The sequence below is a fragment of the Cucurbita pepo genome, chromosome 7 (assembly GCF_057944985.1).
Source record: "Cucurbita pepo subsp. pepo isolate OVF chromosome 7, ASM5794498v1, whole genome shotgun sequence".
Lineage (NCBI taxonomy): Eukaryota > Viridiplantae > Streptophyta > Magnoliopsida > Cucurbitales > Cucurbitaceae > Cucurbita > Cucurbita pepo.
The window spans coordinates 8,770,165-8,787,568 of NC_141804.1; the positions used below are offsets into that span (position 1 = coordinate 8,770,165).

Consider the following 17,404-nt stretch of genomic DNA (forward strand, 5'->3'; position numbering starts at 1 on the left):
TGAAATCGTACATACTTTATACTTTATACTTTATACTTTATCTAAGATAATAAATTCAGTTTCATTATTATACATGTTTTTCCTTTTTCTAAAAAAAATTTAGAATGGAGAGAAGCCTGCAGTTGTAATTAGAATCTCATTCATCTTCTTATTTCACATTCGTTTGAGAACAAAGAATCTAAACCCTCTGTAGTTGAAATGGAACCATTGGAACATCATTCCCTTTGAGTTAAGTTGGATTTGGATTTTATTTTATGTTTATTCATTCGATTTGTTGTATTCGTAATGAAATTACTTTTACAATCTATGTATGTCAAGTTTCAATTGGTTATGAATTAGGGGAAACGTGGGGGGTTCTTCGTATTGGTTAATCGAACATTAGGGTTGTGTGGAAATTAGTTCAAAGTTGGGATACTATCAACTAGATATGCAATATTAAAATTGAATGAATTGAGAACACATTTGAATTAAGACTAACATTGAGAATAGGATGATTAAGAAAAATTTATAAGAATGGAAAGAATCCCTATTGGATCTGCGAGAATAGTCTTCACTCTTGAAATAAGAAGTAAATAACATGACCATATCGCAGAATGTCAAGAGTGTTGAAAAAAAAGTATTTTGGAAATTTTAAAAAAATTGAAAGGTGTTAGCGGAACTTACCCGTATTTTTATGAATTTAGCCAAAAAAAAAAAATTATTTAAGAAAAAAAACAAGGTCCGTTAAATCAAAATTATTATCAAACTAAGTCTTAATTTCCCAAAAAAAACAATGGGTTTCAAACAAATTTGATCATTTTTTGCTATAAAATCAAATTATTTATTATTTTTTTTTTGAAAAAACAACGACCCGACCCGACCCGACCCGAATCGACTGTCTGACCCGATATCCTTCGTTCCCCGTTTTTTTAAAAACCGCCTGATTCTCGTTCGAACCCTGTCGTCCTGGCTCCATCTCTGCAAATCCAAACTCCTCCATGCCGTCTTTCCTTCTTCCGATCTGTCCTTAACCCTATTTGAAGCTTCCCCTTCACTTTATCCCTCTTCATAACTTCTCCATTAGCTACAAACTCCAGTTTCGCCTTCTCTCGATTTTGCTGTCTCGGAATCACTGTTAACCCATCCTTTTCGGTTAGTCTCTCACCTACTCGAATCACTGTTTCTTTGATTTTCCGGTTCACTTCTTCTGCATCTTCTGCGATTTCTAGGGTATCATCTCTCTCTCTCTCTCTTAAACTTGTTGGATATGAATAATTTGGGTTTTTTTTTTTAATCTAGCTGCACCGTTTTTCTTTTGTTTGATTTGTTTCGTTTTCGTTTATGGGTTGTGATTTGTTGTTCTGGGATGTTTTCAGATGCTTCATTTTTTGTTTTGATTTTGGTTTTGTTTGTACTTAGGTGAATTTAGGGTTTTCTTTGATTTAAAGTCCCCTTGTGTTGAGGATTGTTGGATGGAGTCCGCCATTAGCTAATATAGGGAATGGTCATAAGTTTATAAGTAAGGAATACATTTTCGAGATTTTTTTGGAGCAGTCCAAAGCAAAGTCATGAGAGCTTATGCTCAAAGTGGACAATATCATAGCACTCCAAGGCTTTTTGGAGAAGTCCAAAGTTAAAGTGGACAATATCATACCACACAGTAGAGAGTTGTTATTACTACCACTGTGTTTGTGTGAGATGTTAAATTACGGCATTGAAACTTTGGGTTGGTGCTAATTGGATCAAAATGTTTGTTGCCTTTCTTACTTTAAACACTAGAGAGAACATTTCATTTTTCTTGGACCAATTAGTTTTTCACTGTCTTTCTGGTTCTTTTAGGTAGTTTAAAGTCATGGCAACTCTGAAAGACCTTCTTCCTGCTGTTAAGTCAACCACTGTAACACACTATGATCATTCAAATGATCCATGGTTCAAGCAGCGGTTTAGTTCCTTAGAAACAGAGCAAGCTTCTGTTGTCAAGGCGAATCCGGTGCCGCCTTACATGAAGCGTGGGGGATTTGTTCCAAGGAGAGTTGAGGATTTTGGTGATGGTGGTGCTTTTCCAGAGATTCACATTGCTCAATACCCACTTGATATGGGTAGAGATAGATCGTCGAAGCCTGGATCGAAGATCCTTCCTGTTACGGTTGATGCGCACGGAAATGTTGCGTATGATGCTATTGTCAAGCAGAATGAGAATTCTAGGAAGATTGTGTATTCGCAACATAAAGATCTTATTCCGAAGTTTTTGAAAAATGATGAAGTGAGTGATGAAGATGATGAGTTGCAGAAAGAGATTGAAGAAACAACTGAGGAAACGAAATCTGCACTTGAGAAGATAGTAAATGTAAGATTGAGTGCAGCACAGCCTAAGAATGTAACCAAACAATCAATGGATTCGAAGTTTATCAAGTATAAGCCGTCTCAGCAATCGGCTGCGTTTAATTCGGGCGCCAAGGAGAGAATAATCAGAATGGTGGAGATGCCTGTAGATCCGATTGAGCCTCCGAAGTTCAAGCACAAACGTGTTCCTAAAGCTTCGGGGTCTCCTCCGGTGCCTGTTATGCATTCTCCTCCACGTCCCGTCACGGTGAAGGATCAACAGGATTGGAAGATTCCACCTTGTATTTCAAATTGGAAGAATCCAAAAGGGTATACAATTCCACTTGACAAGCGCCTTGCAGCTGATGGGAGAGGCCTTCAAGAAGTTCAAATCAATGATAACTTTGCAAAGCTATCAGAAGCACTGTATGTTGCAGAACAGAAAGCTAGAGAAGCAGTTGCAATGAGATCTAAGGTTCAGAAAGAAATGCTTATGAAACAAAAGGAGAAGAAGGAGTTGGAGCTTCGAGCATTGGCTCAGAAAGCTCGGTCTGAGAGAACCGGAGCTGCACCTCCTTCTGTTCATTATTCATCTGAGAGGGACGCAGTAGATACTTCTGAGATGAAAGGGGACTTCAAACGTGTCAGAGAAACCGAGAAGGATTTACCGAAGGAAACAAGGGAGGAAAGGGAAGAGAGGTTGCAGCGGGAGAAGATTCGTGAGGAGCGACGTCGGGAGAGGGAGAGGGAAAGAAGGTTGGAGGCTAAAGACGCAGCAATGGGAAAGAAGAGTAAGATTACAAGAGACAGAGATCGTGATATCAGCGAGAAGGTTGCACTTGGTATGGCTTCGACCGGAGCAGGTCGAGAAGGGGAGGTTATGTATGACCAGAGGCTATTTAACCAAGATAAAGGAATGGACTCCGGATTTGCCAATGACGATCAATACAACATATACGACAAGGGCCTATTTACCGCTCAGCCTACGCTTTCAACCCTTTACCGACCTAAAAAGGACGCTGATTCTGATATGTATGGAGGTGCTGATGAACAGTTAGACAAGATAACGAAAACCGATCGCTTCAAACCAGACAAGAAGTTTTCAGGCACGGCGGAAAGGTCTGGACCTAGAGATAGGCCAGTTGAGTTCGAGAGAGAGGTTGAAGAAGCCGATCCATTCGGACTCGATCAGTTCTTGACAGAAGTGAAGAAAGGTAAGAAAGCTATGGATAAAGTTGGCGCTGGTGGGACAATGAGAGCTGGTGCAGGTCCATCAATGCGAGATGGCTATGAGGGTGGTGGCTCTGGTAGAACTCGCATTGGATTTGAAAGAGGCCATTAAGGTCGCATTGGATTTGAAAGAGGCCATTAAGGTACAATGCTATCAATTTCATCATGAATTTGAGTTATATTAACACTTGGATTCTCTTCTATCTATGAAGAATTTCAGTAATTTTCTCAAGTGGTATTGCATTTGGGCTATACTTTCTGGTGAAATATATTTGTTCCAACTCTTTATTGATTTTGGTATTATTCTTCGGTTCGGGTTCGGGAATGAGTTCAAGTCATGATAGTCACTTAGCTTTTAGGATCATAAGTTTTGTTAACATTTATCTCATGAGAATAGATGGAATTCCGATAAATTGATTATAAATTTTTGTGACAATAAAATGTAGGATAAAAACAATTGTCTCATGAAAATGGCAGACCTCCTTGCAGATGGAGAAGACCAACATGTGGTACCTAGACAACGGAGCGAGCGACCATATGATCGAAGATCAAGCAAAGTTCAAGGAGTTTGATGAGAAATTCATTGGAAACATGAAACTTTGTGATGGATTAATGGTACCGATTCAAGACAAACGATCCATCTTTTTCTAGTGTAAGAACAACGATCTATGTCTATTATAGCCAAGACATATTACATCCCGAGTTTGAAGTATGAATATTATTAGCCTTGGTCAAATGACAGAAGAAGGTAAAAGAGTAGAGTTTGTCGACTCGTTTCTTAAGATACGACAGAAACAAAGTCCTGTTAATGAAGGTAAAATGGTCGTGAAACCGTATGTATAAGATACTAATAAAAGACCATCAATATCTTCGAAAAGTATCATTAGCGTTGGTAGCAAGAATGGGAAGAAGAAACCAGTGGGTCGGGAGAAAAATGAATCGAAGAATAGAACTAAGAAGAAACCAAAGACTACTTCAACCAGCGAAGAGCAACTCATAAGTCAGTGTGTTTCATTAGACTTATCATCTCAACCTAGAAGGCCTAGAGGAAGGCCACCAGGGCGTAAGAAAAATGGGACATTAAACTTACCATCTCAACTAAAGAAACCTAGAGACGAGCCTAAAAAGAGGTTGAAAAACAAGGTACCTTACAAGATGATGAAGTTCCTGCTCAGAAGAGAGAAGTAGAAGAAATTGCATGTTGTGGAATTAAAATTTCATATGAATAAGACATAGTTGATCAAGGTTCAAGCGGAATTAAAATTTCATATGAATAAGACATAGTTGATCAAGGTTCAAGCGGAATTAAAATTTCATATGAATAAGACATAGTTGATCAAGGTTCAAGCAACGTTGAACATTATAGAGTAACGTGCAAATATTCTCAACAAGGCCCTAGCAAAGGTTAAGCCTTGCAGCATGCAAGAGTTGCTTGAAGTGAAAATTTTCAAGCAAAGTCAAACTTACGGGGTAGAGTGTGAGCAATAAACTTGACTTTTTTGGAACTCTTTTTGAAACAAAATATTAACGGTTTCCATTTAAAACTAACGGTAGTATTTTTGAACATTTTTAAAAGTTTTAAGAGTATTTTTTAGATTTTTAAAAGTTTATAATGTATTATTTAAATATTGAAATATTTTTAGATAAGATTCTGGTATTTTTATTAACTTAGTTTTAGTAACTTTTTCTACTAAATAAAAATTATTAGCTTACCTATTATATCTCGAGTTTGAAGATGAATATTATTAGCCTTGGTCAAATGATAGAAGAAGGTAGTAGAGTAGAGTTAGTCGACTCATTCCTTAAGATATACGATAAAAACAGATCCTTGTTGATGAAGGTAAAATGGTCGCGAAACCGCATGTATAAGATACTAATAAAAAACCATCAACATCTTCCAAAAGTATCCATTGGCGTTGGCGACAAAAATGGAAAGAAGAAACCAATGAGTCGGGAGAAAAAGGAACCGAAGATTGAAGCCATGAAGAAACTAGAGGCTACTTCAATCAGCGAAGTGCAACCTACAAATCAATGTGTTTCATTAGACTCCTCATCTCAACCTAAGAGACTCAAAGGAAGGCCACGAGGACATCATAAAAATGAGATATTAAACTTGCCATCTCAACTAAAGACAGGCTTAAAAAGAAGGTTATAAAACAAAGAAGTACCTTACATGATGATGAAATTCCTACACATAATAGAGAGGTGCAAGAAATTGCATGGTGTGGAATTAAAATTTCTTATGAAGTTGATCAGGGTCCAAGCAACGTTAACACTATAGAGCAACACACATATATTCTCACCAAGGCCCTAGCTAGGGTTAAGCTTTGCATCCAGCAAAGTCGAGCTACATGGAATGTAATAGCCCAGATCCACCGCTAGCAGATATTGTTCTCTTTGGACTTTCCCTTTCGGGCTTCCCCTCAACCAATGTGGGACATCACAATCCAGCGCCCTTACTGGGAAAGGTTTCCACTCCCTTACAAGGGTATTTTGCTCTCCTCCCCAATCAATGTGGGACATCACAATCCAGCCCCCTCCGGGGCCCAGCGTCCTCGCTGGCACTCGTTCCTTTCTCCAATTCGATGTGGGGCCCAACGTCCTTACTAGCACACCGCCTCGTGTCTACCCCCCTTCGGGGAACAGCGAGAAAGCTAGCACATCGTCCGGTGTCTGGCTCTGATACCATTTGTAACGGCCCAGATCCACCGCTAGCAGATATTGTCCTCTTTGGGCTTTCCCTTTCGGGCTTCCCCTCAAGGCTTTAAAACACGTCTGCTAGGGGAAAGTTTCCACTCCATTATAAGTGTGTTTTGTTCTCTTCCCCAACCAATGCGGGACATCACAGGTAAGATGGAGAGCAATAAGCTTGACTTTTTTGAAACCCTCTTAAAAGTTTAAAGGTATTTTTGAAACAAAATATTAACGGTTTCCAATCAAAATTAACGATAAGGGTATTTTAAACTTTTTTCGAACGTTTCAGGGTATTATTTAGACGTTCGAAAATTTAGAGATGAATCAACCTAAAGAAGTAATTATTTTTTGGTTTTTGATAAGTACATAAATGTCCTTTTCTTTAAGCCAAACTTTAGCCTACAATTTTCTTCATTCTCTTTATTCAATCAAGTCGTTGGTTCACTTTCAGAGAATATTTTATGCTTTGTGTCGATATTATTGTCTACCAAATCATCCATCATTGTCTTACCCCATCGAATAGATATCGATACAAACATTTGAACCTCGTCTCCCCCACTAAAAGCGTTTAACCTTTAATCGACTAAAAGATAGCAATGATACACTCGTTGAATTGAATTGAATGAATGACCCAGAAATGCATCTTCTGTAGAAATAGAAAGCCCGGTAATGAGCTCCCCAATCATTTACGTTACATTTCATATTCTCATTTTTTGGTCTCGATGCGTACACGTGGTTACTCTAAGATTAGAGACTTCGAGTTTAAGATATCTAGCCAATTGCGAACATATCTTATTAGATTAGATATATGTTAAGCTCTGTATAATGAAGTAAGTGATCCCTTTAGCCATAAGAAAATAACATGTTTGGACGATAAAGATATTTGTTAAGCTCAATATAATCCAGTATTGATGGCGCTTATCATTTGGTATCAAAGCATTTAGTCGACGTTCTTTGGTCGGCTCTAAAGATGAAATATATTTACTTCGTTAAGTTAGTTTTATTCGTGAAATTTTGCAAGGATCTTAGAAGAACCTCTAGCTTTGCAAAATCCAGCATTGTTAACACTTATCTTTTGGTATCAGAGCTTTTGGTTGACGTTCTTTAATCGGCTCTAGAGGTGAAATATCTTTACTTCGTTAAGTTTGCTTTATTCGGGAAATTTTACAAGTATACTAGAAGGACCTCTAGCTTCGCAAAATCCAACATTGTTGGCGCGTATCATTTGGTATCAGAACATTTGATCGACGTTCTTTGGCCAACTCTAGAAGTGAAATATCTTTACTTCGTTAAGTTAGCTTTATTTGTGAAATTTTGCAAGGATTCTAGAAGGACTTCTAGCTTTACATAATCTAGTATTGTTAGCGCTTATCATTTGGTATCAGAGCATTTGGTCGACGTTCTTTAGCCGGCTCTAGAAGTGACATACCTTTATTCCGTTAAGTTAGCTTTAGTTGTGAAATTTTGCAAGGATTCAACCTCTAGCTTTGCAAAATCGAGCATTGTTGGCGCTTATCATTTGATATCAGAGCATTTTGTTGACGTTCTTTGGCTGGCTCTAGAGGTAAAATACCTTTACTTCGTTAGCTTTATTTGTGCAATTTTGTAAGGATCCTAGAAGGACCTCTAGCTTTGCAAAATTCAGCTCAGAACATTTGGTCGACGTTCTTTGGCCGACTCTAGAGGTGAAATATCTTTACTCCATTGAGTTAGTTTTAACTTATCGAGTATTCCTAACACGGATCATTTCAGAAAAAAAAAAAAAATTATTTGATAATGGCAAGACGAGTGATGTACGTTCGTGATGAATGAAACTCGACCTCTAAAAGCTATATTTTTCTTCAAAATTCAATACAAACTCATCTAAATTTCCACAACAAAGGACATTCTTGCAACCAACATACAAATTATTTTTGTTGTTTTGTTTGTGAAAATATTTGATTCTTCCTGCCACTAAAATTGTCCTTTATACGGACAAAGACACCCTGAAATCCCTTTAATGAGCTACAACATCAGTACTTCTCCGACAACAAGTGATGATAATAATAAAAACTTTGAACTAAAATGAAAGGCATCTTAGGACAATCTTCGGTACACTCGATTCAATCACGAGGTTACATTAAGACACGACACCCTCCAACTCACAAGGATTTTCATTATGCCTACTTATAGCTTGTTCGAGAATGAGTATTGCATACGTACTTGAAAAGTCATTTCAAATATGAATGAATTAGAGTTCATTCTGAATTTTAGTTTATGCACCTGCAACGTAAGTATATGCTCGAAAGGAAACTAATGACTCGTTGATTGTTGAATAGTAATGGGATTGACTTCTCGATTGAATCTACTTTTTAATTTTCAAGTTCATATTTTCTTTATGCATCTATTGTTCACGTTGAGGTAGTGGCACTCGTTGGGAACTGATGTCTCCCTTACCATGTTGAATTCATCTCGAAAGAGAAGGGAATTGCATCGTTGGGTGTGTAACAGTCCAGATCCAACGCTAGCAGATATTGTCCTTTTTGGGCTTTCCCTTTCGGGCTTCCCTTCAAGGCTTTAAAACGCGTCTACTAGGGGAAGGTTTCCACACCCTTATAAGTGGTGGTTTGTTCTACTCCTCAACCAATGTGGGACATCACAATCCACCCTCCTTCCGGGCCCAGCGTCCTCGCTGGTACTCTTTCCTTCCTCCAATCGATGTGGGACCGCCCCCAAATCCACCCCCTTTGGAGCACAGCGTCCTTATTGGCACACCGCCTCGTGTCTACCCTCCTCTGGGGAACAGTGAGAAGGCTGGCACATTGTCTGGTGTCTGGCTCTGATACCATTAGTAACAACCTAGATCCACCGATAGCAGATATTGTTCTTTTTGGGCTTTCCCTTTCGGGCTTCCCCTCAAGGCTTTAAAACGCGTTTGCTAGGGGAAAGTTTCCACACCCTTATAATGTTCTCCTCCCCAACCAATGTAGGACATCACAATCCACCCTCCTTCAGGGCCCAGCGTCCTCGCTGGCACTCTTTCCTTCCTCCAATCGATGTGAGACCGCCCCCGAATCCCCCTTTGGGGCCCAGCGTCCTTATTGGCATACCGTCTCGCGTCTACCCCCCTTTGGGGAACAGTGAGAACCCAGCGTCTTTATTGGCACACCGCCTCGCGTCTACCCCCCTTTGGGGAACAGTGAGAACCCAGCGTCCTTATTGGCACACCGCCTCGCGTCTACCCCCCTTTGGGGAACAGTGAAAAGGCTGACACATTGTCCGGTGTCTGGCTCTGATACCATTAGTAACAACTCAGATCCACCACTAGCAGATATTGTCCTCTTCGGGCTTTCCCTCAAGGCTTTAAAACGCGTCTACTAGGGAAAAGTTTCTACACCCTTATAAATGGTGGTTTGTTCTCTCCTCCCCAACCAATGTTGGGACATCACAGGCTGAGATCCACCGGTGAATTCCCTCTCTCTCCCTTGGATACGTCTGTGAACTGTGGAGTGGGAGCGAAAATGCGTTGTGAGATTGAGGGCATATGAATGGAGGTCTAAGAAGGATAGTGCCAATCGGATCAACCTTAGATCATGTCACTCCTTGAGCTTCCCTTGCTCCGTGATCATGGAATCCGGTCGCACCCTAGATATGGATTCATGAAGATCTTTCTGGTACAAATAATCTTCAATCTACACCTTTTAGAAACCGAAATTAGATCCATCAAACTTCTCCGTTCCAATTTGTAAGCTTTTTTATCTTCACAGGTCATAGTGAATCTCTCCTAGCTCTGATACCAATTGTTAGGATCGCACAACTCACACACTCGATTTAGATGAAGAATATGAAGAACAATAGAAAAAAAAACACAATAAGAAATATACGCATTTTGTATGTATAATTATTGAGTATAAACATTAGGTTCTATAACATAACATGTTCGATATAAATGGACTACGTTTCAAACTTAGTTGACTATCGAAAATCAAGATGCACCTACAAAATAGAATCACTAAACACCGGTGTGTTGTTAAGCTGCACACACACTTGACGCTCAAGTATGAATCAAGTTTGTGAGAGACTTAGACTAGGGACAAAAAGTCGGGTCTTGGGTGCATATTTTTTAATGTAGTTCGTATCGTCTTCTGTAATGATATCTACGAAATGTTTACTTGAATATCCTAACATTTTCCGAGAATTTTTCTGGACGACTAGGACGTCATAATTACTAAATAGTTACTCAATCCCACCCTTCAAGCTCAGCATGACCCTTCGAGTGCCAAAGGGTCGTTCACTAGCCAACTTTTGACCTTCACTTTCATTCTTAAGTTCGATTTCACTCAAAGTTCGTTAAGAGTCTCCTTATCGTCTCGATGAATTAGTTGGAGTCTTAAGTGACCCTTTGAGGGATTAATCATACTGACCCAAGTCAAACTCCCATGGGGTTAGCTAAATTGGCCTAGGCTGATTCCTCAAGTGATCGTCCATTTAGGCATTTTAGTCGACCTTCAAGGAGTCAGCCACTTAGACATTTAAGACAATTTTCTGAGGGATCGTTCCAATGGGCCCGAGCTTAATGTTTTGAGTCGATTGTTTTAGGGTCGAACCGAGCTCAACCTTACAAACTCTTGAAGTCGTGTGTTGGCCTATGGTAGCCCTATTCCTCTAGCGCCTTTCATAGAAATGTTACAATTTTAAATTGTCATGGCTCAGCTACAATTCTCGATCTTTGTTTGAATTCTCTCTTAATAAATAAAAACTAATTTTTTTTAAAATTTTTTTTTAAATTAGGCATATAAATACGAGTTTTATTTATGGAATTATTTGATTTATTATATTTTTTTATTGGAAGAATTTCAAAATCTAAGTCAATTTTCGAAAATTAAAAAATATATTTTTTAATTTGACTAAAAAGTCAAATAATTTATTACGTTATTTAAAAAAACAAACACAAATTTTTTAAAAATTTAAATAAATAATTATGTTATTAAAGTTAATAATAATATTAGTTAAAAAAATATGTTCTGTCAATGATTATTTAACTGTTTTTTTATAAGACCATTCACTTTTGTCTTTTGGGTAAAATAAAAAATATTAATTCACAAATAAAGTATTTTGGATTCGTCTGCTAGTGCTGACGTCATAAAAACATTAAAAATACAAAAAAAAATGTTTATTCATTTAAACCTATTATAAAAAAAATAGTGAAAAAGATAAGAAACCCGAAGTTAAAAGAAATATATAATCGAATATAGGTATCTTGTCTTTACGTAAAATATAAAAGTAGCACAAGACAGTGACCCACTGTTGGGATTAGAGAATGCAAATACATGCAACATGAATGAGACCTATCATTTAAAATCATATTCTCTCAGGCGGTTTTCTAGTCCGGGTTATCGGATGTGTATTTGCTACTCTACACACGGCCCATACGTGCGGACATGGACCCACCAAGTGGTTCGCACACCCCCTGAGCTATTGTCAAACACCTGGAAGGAATAGTGACGGTTGTAGCATCATGTTAAACATGACAATCATTTTCCTTTTCGTAACGTAAGAGAAAACATCTTGATGCATGTGAACATACGTTTATGCATGAGGTCCCGACATTTTACATAGTAAATAAATCATGCAAGACAACCCTCTTTTTATCAATTTCGTATAGCATAGACTTCGAAACATGTCTAACCGATTGTACGCCATAAATCTTCTTATCTCAAAACATTTCATTACATGTCATACATGTCACACCATATCATGGCACTTCATACCTTATCATAATTCGTCAAGGCATAATATGACATCCATTTGTATTTTAATATGCCAGTAAGGACGTTGGGCGCCAAAGGGGGTGGATTTGGGGGCGGTCCCACATCGATTGGAGGAACGAAAGAGTGCCAGTGAGGACGCTGGGCCCCGAAGGGGGGTGGATTGTGATGTCTGGGGGTTGATTTGGGGGCGGTCCCACATCGATTGAATAAAGGAAAGAGTGTCAGCGAGGACGTTGGGCCCCGAAGGGGGGTGGATTGTGATGTCCCACATTGTTTGGGGAGGAGAATAAACCACCATTTATAAGAATGTGGAAACCTTCCCCTAACAGACACGTTTTAAAGCCTTGAGTGGAAGCTCGAAAGGGAAAGCCCAAAGAGGACAATATTTGCTAGCGGTGGATCTGGGTCGTTACAACATATATGTGCCATATCATATAACAAACCATACCATATCATTACAACACATCATATCATATCATATCATAAACACAATACACATATCAAACATATAACACGTGCAGGGCCACTGGACACGTGTGATCATGCATAAGACAACTCTTCAAACCATACGGATAGTAAGGTTGAAAACTCGATAATATTAAATATGCCGAAAATGTATTATAAACAAAATTAAAATTTCAATAATTCGATGACTTCCTAAACACCATTAAAAAAACCCGTTTAGAATTTAAACTTCAATAGAGTATTAAAACCATATTAGAATATTTTAAAATTAAAAATACTAATTACAATAAAAAGTCTTAAATTCATCATTTTTCATTATAAATTCGAACATCATCCTTGTCATTTCTAAAATTTTATTGTAATTTTGATCGTAATTAAATCGTAAAAATTTGAACAGGTCGAAAACGTTATCGGGTTAAGTTTTTAATTATTAGACAGTAAAAATTTAAAGTTTAATTCAAATTTTGAACCGTTTTTTCACCCTATAAAAACTTCCCCATTCTGCACCGATTTGCACGGAACCCATTTCCTCTCCATAGATAATATCGCAATCAAAATCCGCCATCATCGCCGCCGTCTCCTCCGGCCGACCGCCCGATCCGCCGCCGATGGATAACATTCTCGACGAGTATCTGAAATATTGGGAAACGGACATGTTTCTGCTGACGGAAGACTCCGGCAGGTTTCTTTTCGGAATCCGTTGTTTATTTATTTATTTATTTATTTAAATATCCTTTGAAATTAGCGGCGGGTGGGGACTGGAGGAAGCATTTTACGGTGCTTACAATTCGAGCTCGCCGGAGGGGAAGGTGTCGCCGTCGTCGCCGTCGGAGGCGTCGAAGAATATCGTATCGGAGAGAAACCGGAGAAAGAAGCTTAACGATAGGCTTATTGCTCTCCGAGCTGTGGTCCCCAATATCAGCAAAGTGAGATTTTAATTTTTTTTAAAAAAAAATTAAATTTATAATTTCTTTTAATTTATAAATATTATTTTCGCTTATAATTTTTCATGTTTTATTATTTATTTTTGTTTATATATTTTTAAAAACAAACCTAAATTTTGAAATTTTAAAAAATTGGTTTTTATTTTTAGAATTTGACTAAAAATTTAATATTTTCCATTTAAAAAATTATATATAAAAATTGATGGTTTTTAATAAGTGAAAAAATCATAAATATTTTTTAAAAATTATATCAGTTAAATTTTAAAAAATAATAAAACATTGAGACTAAATATAAATTAGCATAATTATTATTAAATTTATTTTTAGTTAAATTAGCCGTTCAGGGGCAATTTAGTCATTACGCATAATAACTTTTTTAAGTTATTAAATTAATAAAAATACAGTACTTTTAATTTTTTGAAAATTCCCATAATACCCTTAAAAAAACTAAAAATAATCTAAAATTTTCATAAAAGTTCAAAAAAAATATCCTTATTTTATTTTATTTTTAATTAATATTCTTAAAACTCATTATCAAAAGTAATATAAATATTTTTAATTTTACTAATTTTTAATAAATATTTTTTTTCAATTATTTATTTATTTATTTTTTTTTAAAGTTTATGTTGGTGATGACAGATGGATAAGGCATCAATAATAAAAGATGCGATTGCATACATCCAAGAGCTGCGAGCGGAAGAGAAGAGAATCGAAACAGAGATTTTCGATCTAGAATCAAGCGTAAACAACGAGAGATCAAGAACTACAAATCAATGGAACAACGAAAATGGAGATCAAATTTGGACGAACATGAAATGGAATCGGCAAACAACCGACGCTTCATCGTCTTCCTCGATCGAAGTTCTCGATGTAAGTGAGTTTGAATCTCGAAATTTGAATTTCTAGGAGTTTTTGTTTGTTTGATTGAAACTTGTTGTTGTTGTTAGTTGAGTGTGAATTACGTGGGCGAGAAGGTGATGGTGGTGAGTTTGACGTGCTTACGCCGAGATAACACGATATTGAAGGTTTGGGAAGTGATTGAATCGCTGAAGTTGAAGATCATTACCGCTAATATCAGTGTCATCGCAAACAAGCTCTTGAACACGCTCTTCATTGAGGTTAGTGTCAAATTGAAAGTTTAAGGTTCGGTTAAATATTGTACCACTCGAGTAAATGAGGGGTACATGGATTAACTACGACATAAAATTTGAATTCTTGATCAATAGGACAAAAGTTTGAATTTCACGCCCCGAAAATTATTCTTTTTTCTCTCTCCTCACTCTGGTCCCTTTTCCCTCTTTTATATGTCGTTTTCCATGTCGGTTTCGTCTCAGCTACTTTTTTTTCTTCTAAATTTGCAATATTGCAAAAGCCGTAAGTCCATGATTTAGTTTTGTTCTGTCGCTCGTGTTATTGTCTCCTACCTCCAAACTGTCGTATCAATCTGAGTCGCCTAGCTCTAGCCCTCAATTAATGTAGGTATTATATAACCTTTCATAAACGACGTTGAATTATCACAACAGTACTCTTGTAATTAGTAATCATGGACCTCCACACAATGGTATGATATGGTCCATTTTGAGCATAAGCTCTCGTGTCTTTACTTTTTGTTTCTCTCAAAGGTCTCGTACCAATGGAGATGTATTCCTTACTTATAAACCCATGATCGTTTCCTTAATCCTTAATAGTACTCTCATTACCTCTTTTAGGGGTAGTGGTGCCCTAAACGGTTTAGGGTTTAGGCTTAAGAAGTCGATGTTTAGGAAATTTGTGTTTTGAATGGAGGTTTAAGAAGTTTGAGTTACGGGATCGAGTTTGAAGGAATTGGTTTTGTGTGGTATTGCCGAGAGATTTATGGGTTTGTCTAATAAACTTCAAGTTTGGTTAATTTACGGGATAAACATGGGTTCAACATTGTTAAGGATATTTAGTCTTAAATTATGGTTTACCATATATATCATATTTGACCTTTATATTATCGACAAATATCTTGTATGATTGAAGATATTTAGTTCTTCATCACGGTTTATCATATGTATCATATTTGACCCCTTATTACAGTCAAATATTTAGATATTTGACTTTTATCGTGCTTAGTATCATATTTGACCATTTATTACAGTCAAATATTTAGATATTTGACTTTTATCGTGCTTAGTATCATATTTGACCATTTATTACAGTCAAATATTTAGATATTTGACTTCTATCGTGCTTTATTATCATATTTGACCATTTATTACAGTCAAATATTTAGATATTTGACTTCTATCGTGCTTTATTATCATATTTGACCATTTATTACAGTCAAATATTTAGATATTTGACTTCTGTCGTGCTTACTTATCATATTTGACCCTTTATTATAGTCAAATATTTAGATATTTTTTATCGTAATTATCATATGTATCATATTCGTCCTTCTATTATATACAAATATCTTGTATTCATTTATTGTTTTTTCTGTATCCTTAGTAATTTATTTGATTATTTAAATGATTATAAATAGAGAACTTTCATCATCATTGAAGGTTACTCCTCGATATCGTATAATCTAATATGAAAATATTGGGTTTTTACAGGCCGAGAGAGAAGAAGAAGAGGAATTGAAGGTACAAATAGAAACCGCCATTGCACATATGGGTTGAAGCATTCATTTATCGAAGTTTAGTTCTTCGTTATCAATGTGTTTCCACAATTATTATTAATAAAACTACTCGTGTAATGATTCAGATCTTTGAGTTTAGAAGTAAGTTTTTTAAATTTATTTTCATCCATGATGATATTATTTACGTTCGAGAGTTTTTTTTTTCTTCACGATCTACTAGTTTGTAGAACTATAAATTTTCTTAAAAACAATTGGGTTGGTTTTGTTACTGCACGAGCTTGACAATACAGAGCACGAGCAACGTTCAACAATTAATTGAGTGACAATCAGCTTAAAAAATAAAATCTAGGAACACTAGCTAAAACATTAAACTTGTGTCTCAATATGCTACGTTCTAATGTTAGATTTAGTCATACTATTCAACAGGCCAGTTTCGTAGGCAAGGGATTTGTACGGGCGTTGATGGTTGGGTTGCTTCCATGATAGTCGTATGTCATGATGTGGTAAAGCTCGATGATCGTATGTCAAAGTGACCCGACTTCACTGATTGAGCCGTTGTTGGATCGGTATGGCAACCCTAGAGGGGTGAATAGAGTTTTAAAGATAAAAGTGTTTAAACGTGATTAATTTTTCTAATGATGAAACTTTTTACAAATAAGTAGAAGATGATAATTACTAGAAAAAAAATAATTCAAGTCAAAGTGCCTCTTGGGAATTTGAATAAACAACTTTCTCGACTCTTTCCACGGATCAGAGTCAAACCGTTATACAACTCTTTTTACGAGTTTAAGAGCAAACTCAATCTTTTTCACGGCGTAGGATCAGACCGGTACAAGTATTTGAATTTGGAAGTAACACACTACAACTCTCTCAAATAGTAGATTTACAATGTGATGTACTCAGAACTATTTTCTCTAAATTTGAAGCACTCACAACTATTTTCTCACAATATAATAAAAAGTATGTGAGCAAAATTTTAAAATATAATAATATAATAATATAATATAGTAATAATAAAAACGAATGTGAGTAACGGTTAGATTTAAATTTATATTATGTAAAAATCATTTTATTTAGAAATATAATAATAAAAAAAATTTCACCATTAGTTACTCTTCTAAAATTATAAGTGTCATACTTTGATATATTTTGATTTGTTCATCATTTTAGTTTTGCTGCCACATCATCACGTCGGGTATGTTGTCTCGACTATAATTTCTTCGTTTTAGCTCTGATTTGAGTAATTGAAAAGTGGTTGAAATTGTTATTCCCCACCTTATACAGTCGACCATTTAAAATACTGAAAATAGTTAATAGTTAAAAGTAGTTTGTTATTATCAAAACATTGGATTGAAATTAATTAAAATGAGATAAAGGGCCATAAAACCCACATAGTTAATAGTTAAAAGTAG

General features: G+C 36.4%; 2 protein-coding genes across 5 annotated transcripts; both read left to right on the forward strand.

The window, feature by feature from the left end:
• Positions 1-925: 925 nt before the first annotated feature.
• Positions 926-4,267, forward strand: LOC111798645 (SNW/SKI-interacting protein). Of its 4 annotated transcripts, none has more exons than XM_087125463.1 (3): positions 926-1,209; positions 1,819-3,644; positions 3,978-4,267. In XM_087125463.1, exon 2 carries the CDS (start codon positions 1,832-1,834, stop codon positions 3,641-3,643), a length of 1,812 nt encoding a protein of 603 aa, XP_086981589.1. In that variant the 5' UTR covers positions 926-1,209; positions 1,819-1,831; the 3' UTR covers position 3,644; positions 3,978-4,267. The 4 variants fall into 4 exon arrangements, with proteins under 4 accessions (XP_086981589.1, XP_086981592.1, XP_086981590.1 ...); XM_087125466.1 differs by having other exon boundaries at positions 4,009-4,267; XM_087125464.1 differs by having other exon boundaries at positions 926-1,131.
• Positions 4,268-12,940: 8,673 nt separating this feature from the next.
• Positions 12,941-16,224, forward strand: LOC111799245 (transcription factor bHLH35). Its single transcript, XM_023682711.2, has 5 exons — positions 12,941-13,122; positions 13,186-13,366; positions 14,024-14,254; positions 14,332-14,502; positions 15,967-16,224. The coding sequence occupies exons 1-5, from the start codon at positions 13,049-13,051 to the stop codon at positions 16,030-16,032; spliced, it is 723 nt and encodes a 240-aa protein (XP_023538479.2). The 5' UTR covers positions 12,941-13,048; the 3' UTR covers positions 16,033-16,224.
• The last annotated feature ends 1,180 nt before the right edge of the window (positions 16,225-17,404 follow it).

What these genes read in the sequence shown, in the direction of transcription:
- LOC111798645 (XM_087125463.1), top strand. Translation starts at nt 1,832, where the DNA reads ATGGCAACTCTGAAAGACCTTCTTCCTGCTGTTAAGTCAACCACTGTA.
- LOC111799245 (XM_023682711.2), top strand. Translation starts at nt 13,049, where the DNA reads ATGGATAACATTCTCGACGAGTATCTGAAATATTGGGAAACGGACATG. An exon ending in TGGTCCCCAATATCAGCAAA is followed by an intron (nt 13,367 to 14,023) that starts GTGAGATTTTAA and finishes TGGTGATGACAG; the next exon opens with ATGGATAAGGCATCAATAAT. An exon ending in CCTCGATCGAAGTTCTCGAT is followed by an intron (nt 14,255 to 14,331) that starts GTAAGTGAGTTT and finishes TGTTGTTGTTAG; the next exon opens with TTGAGTGTGAATTACGTGGG.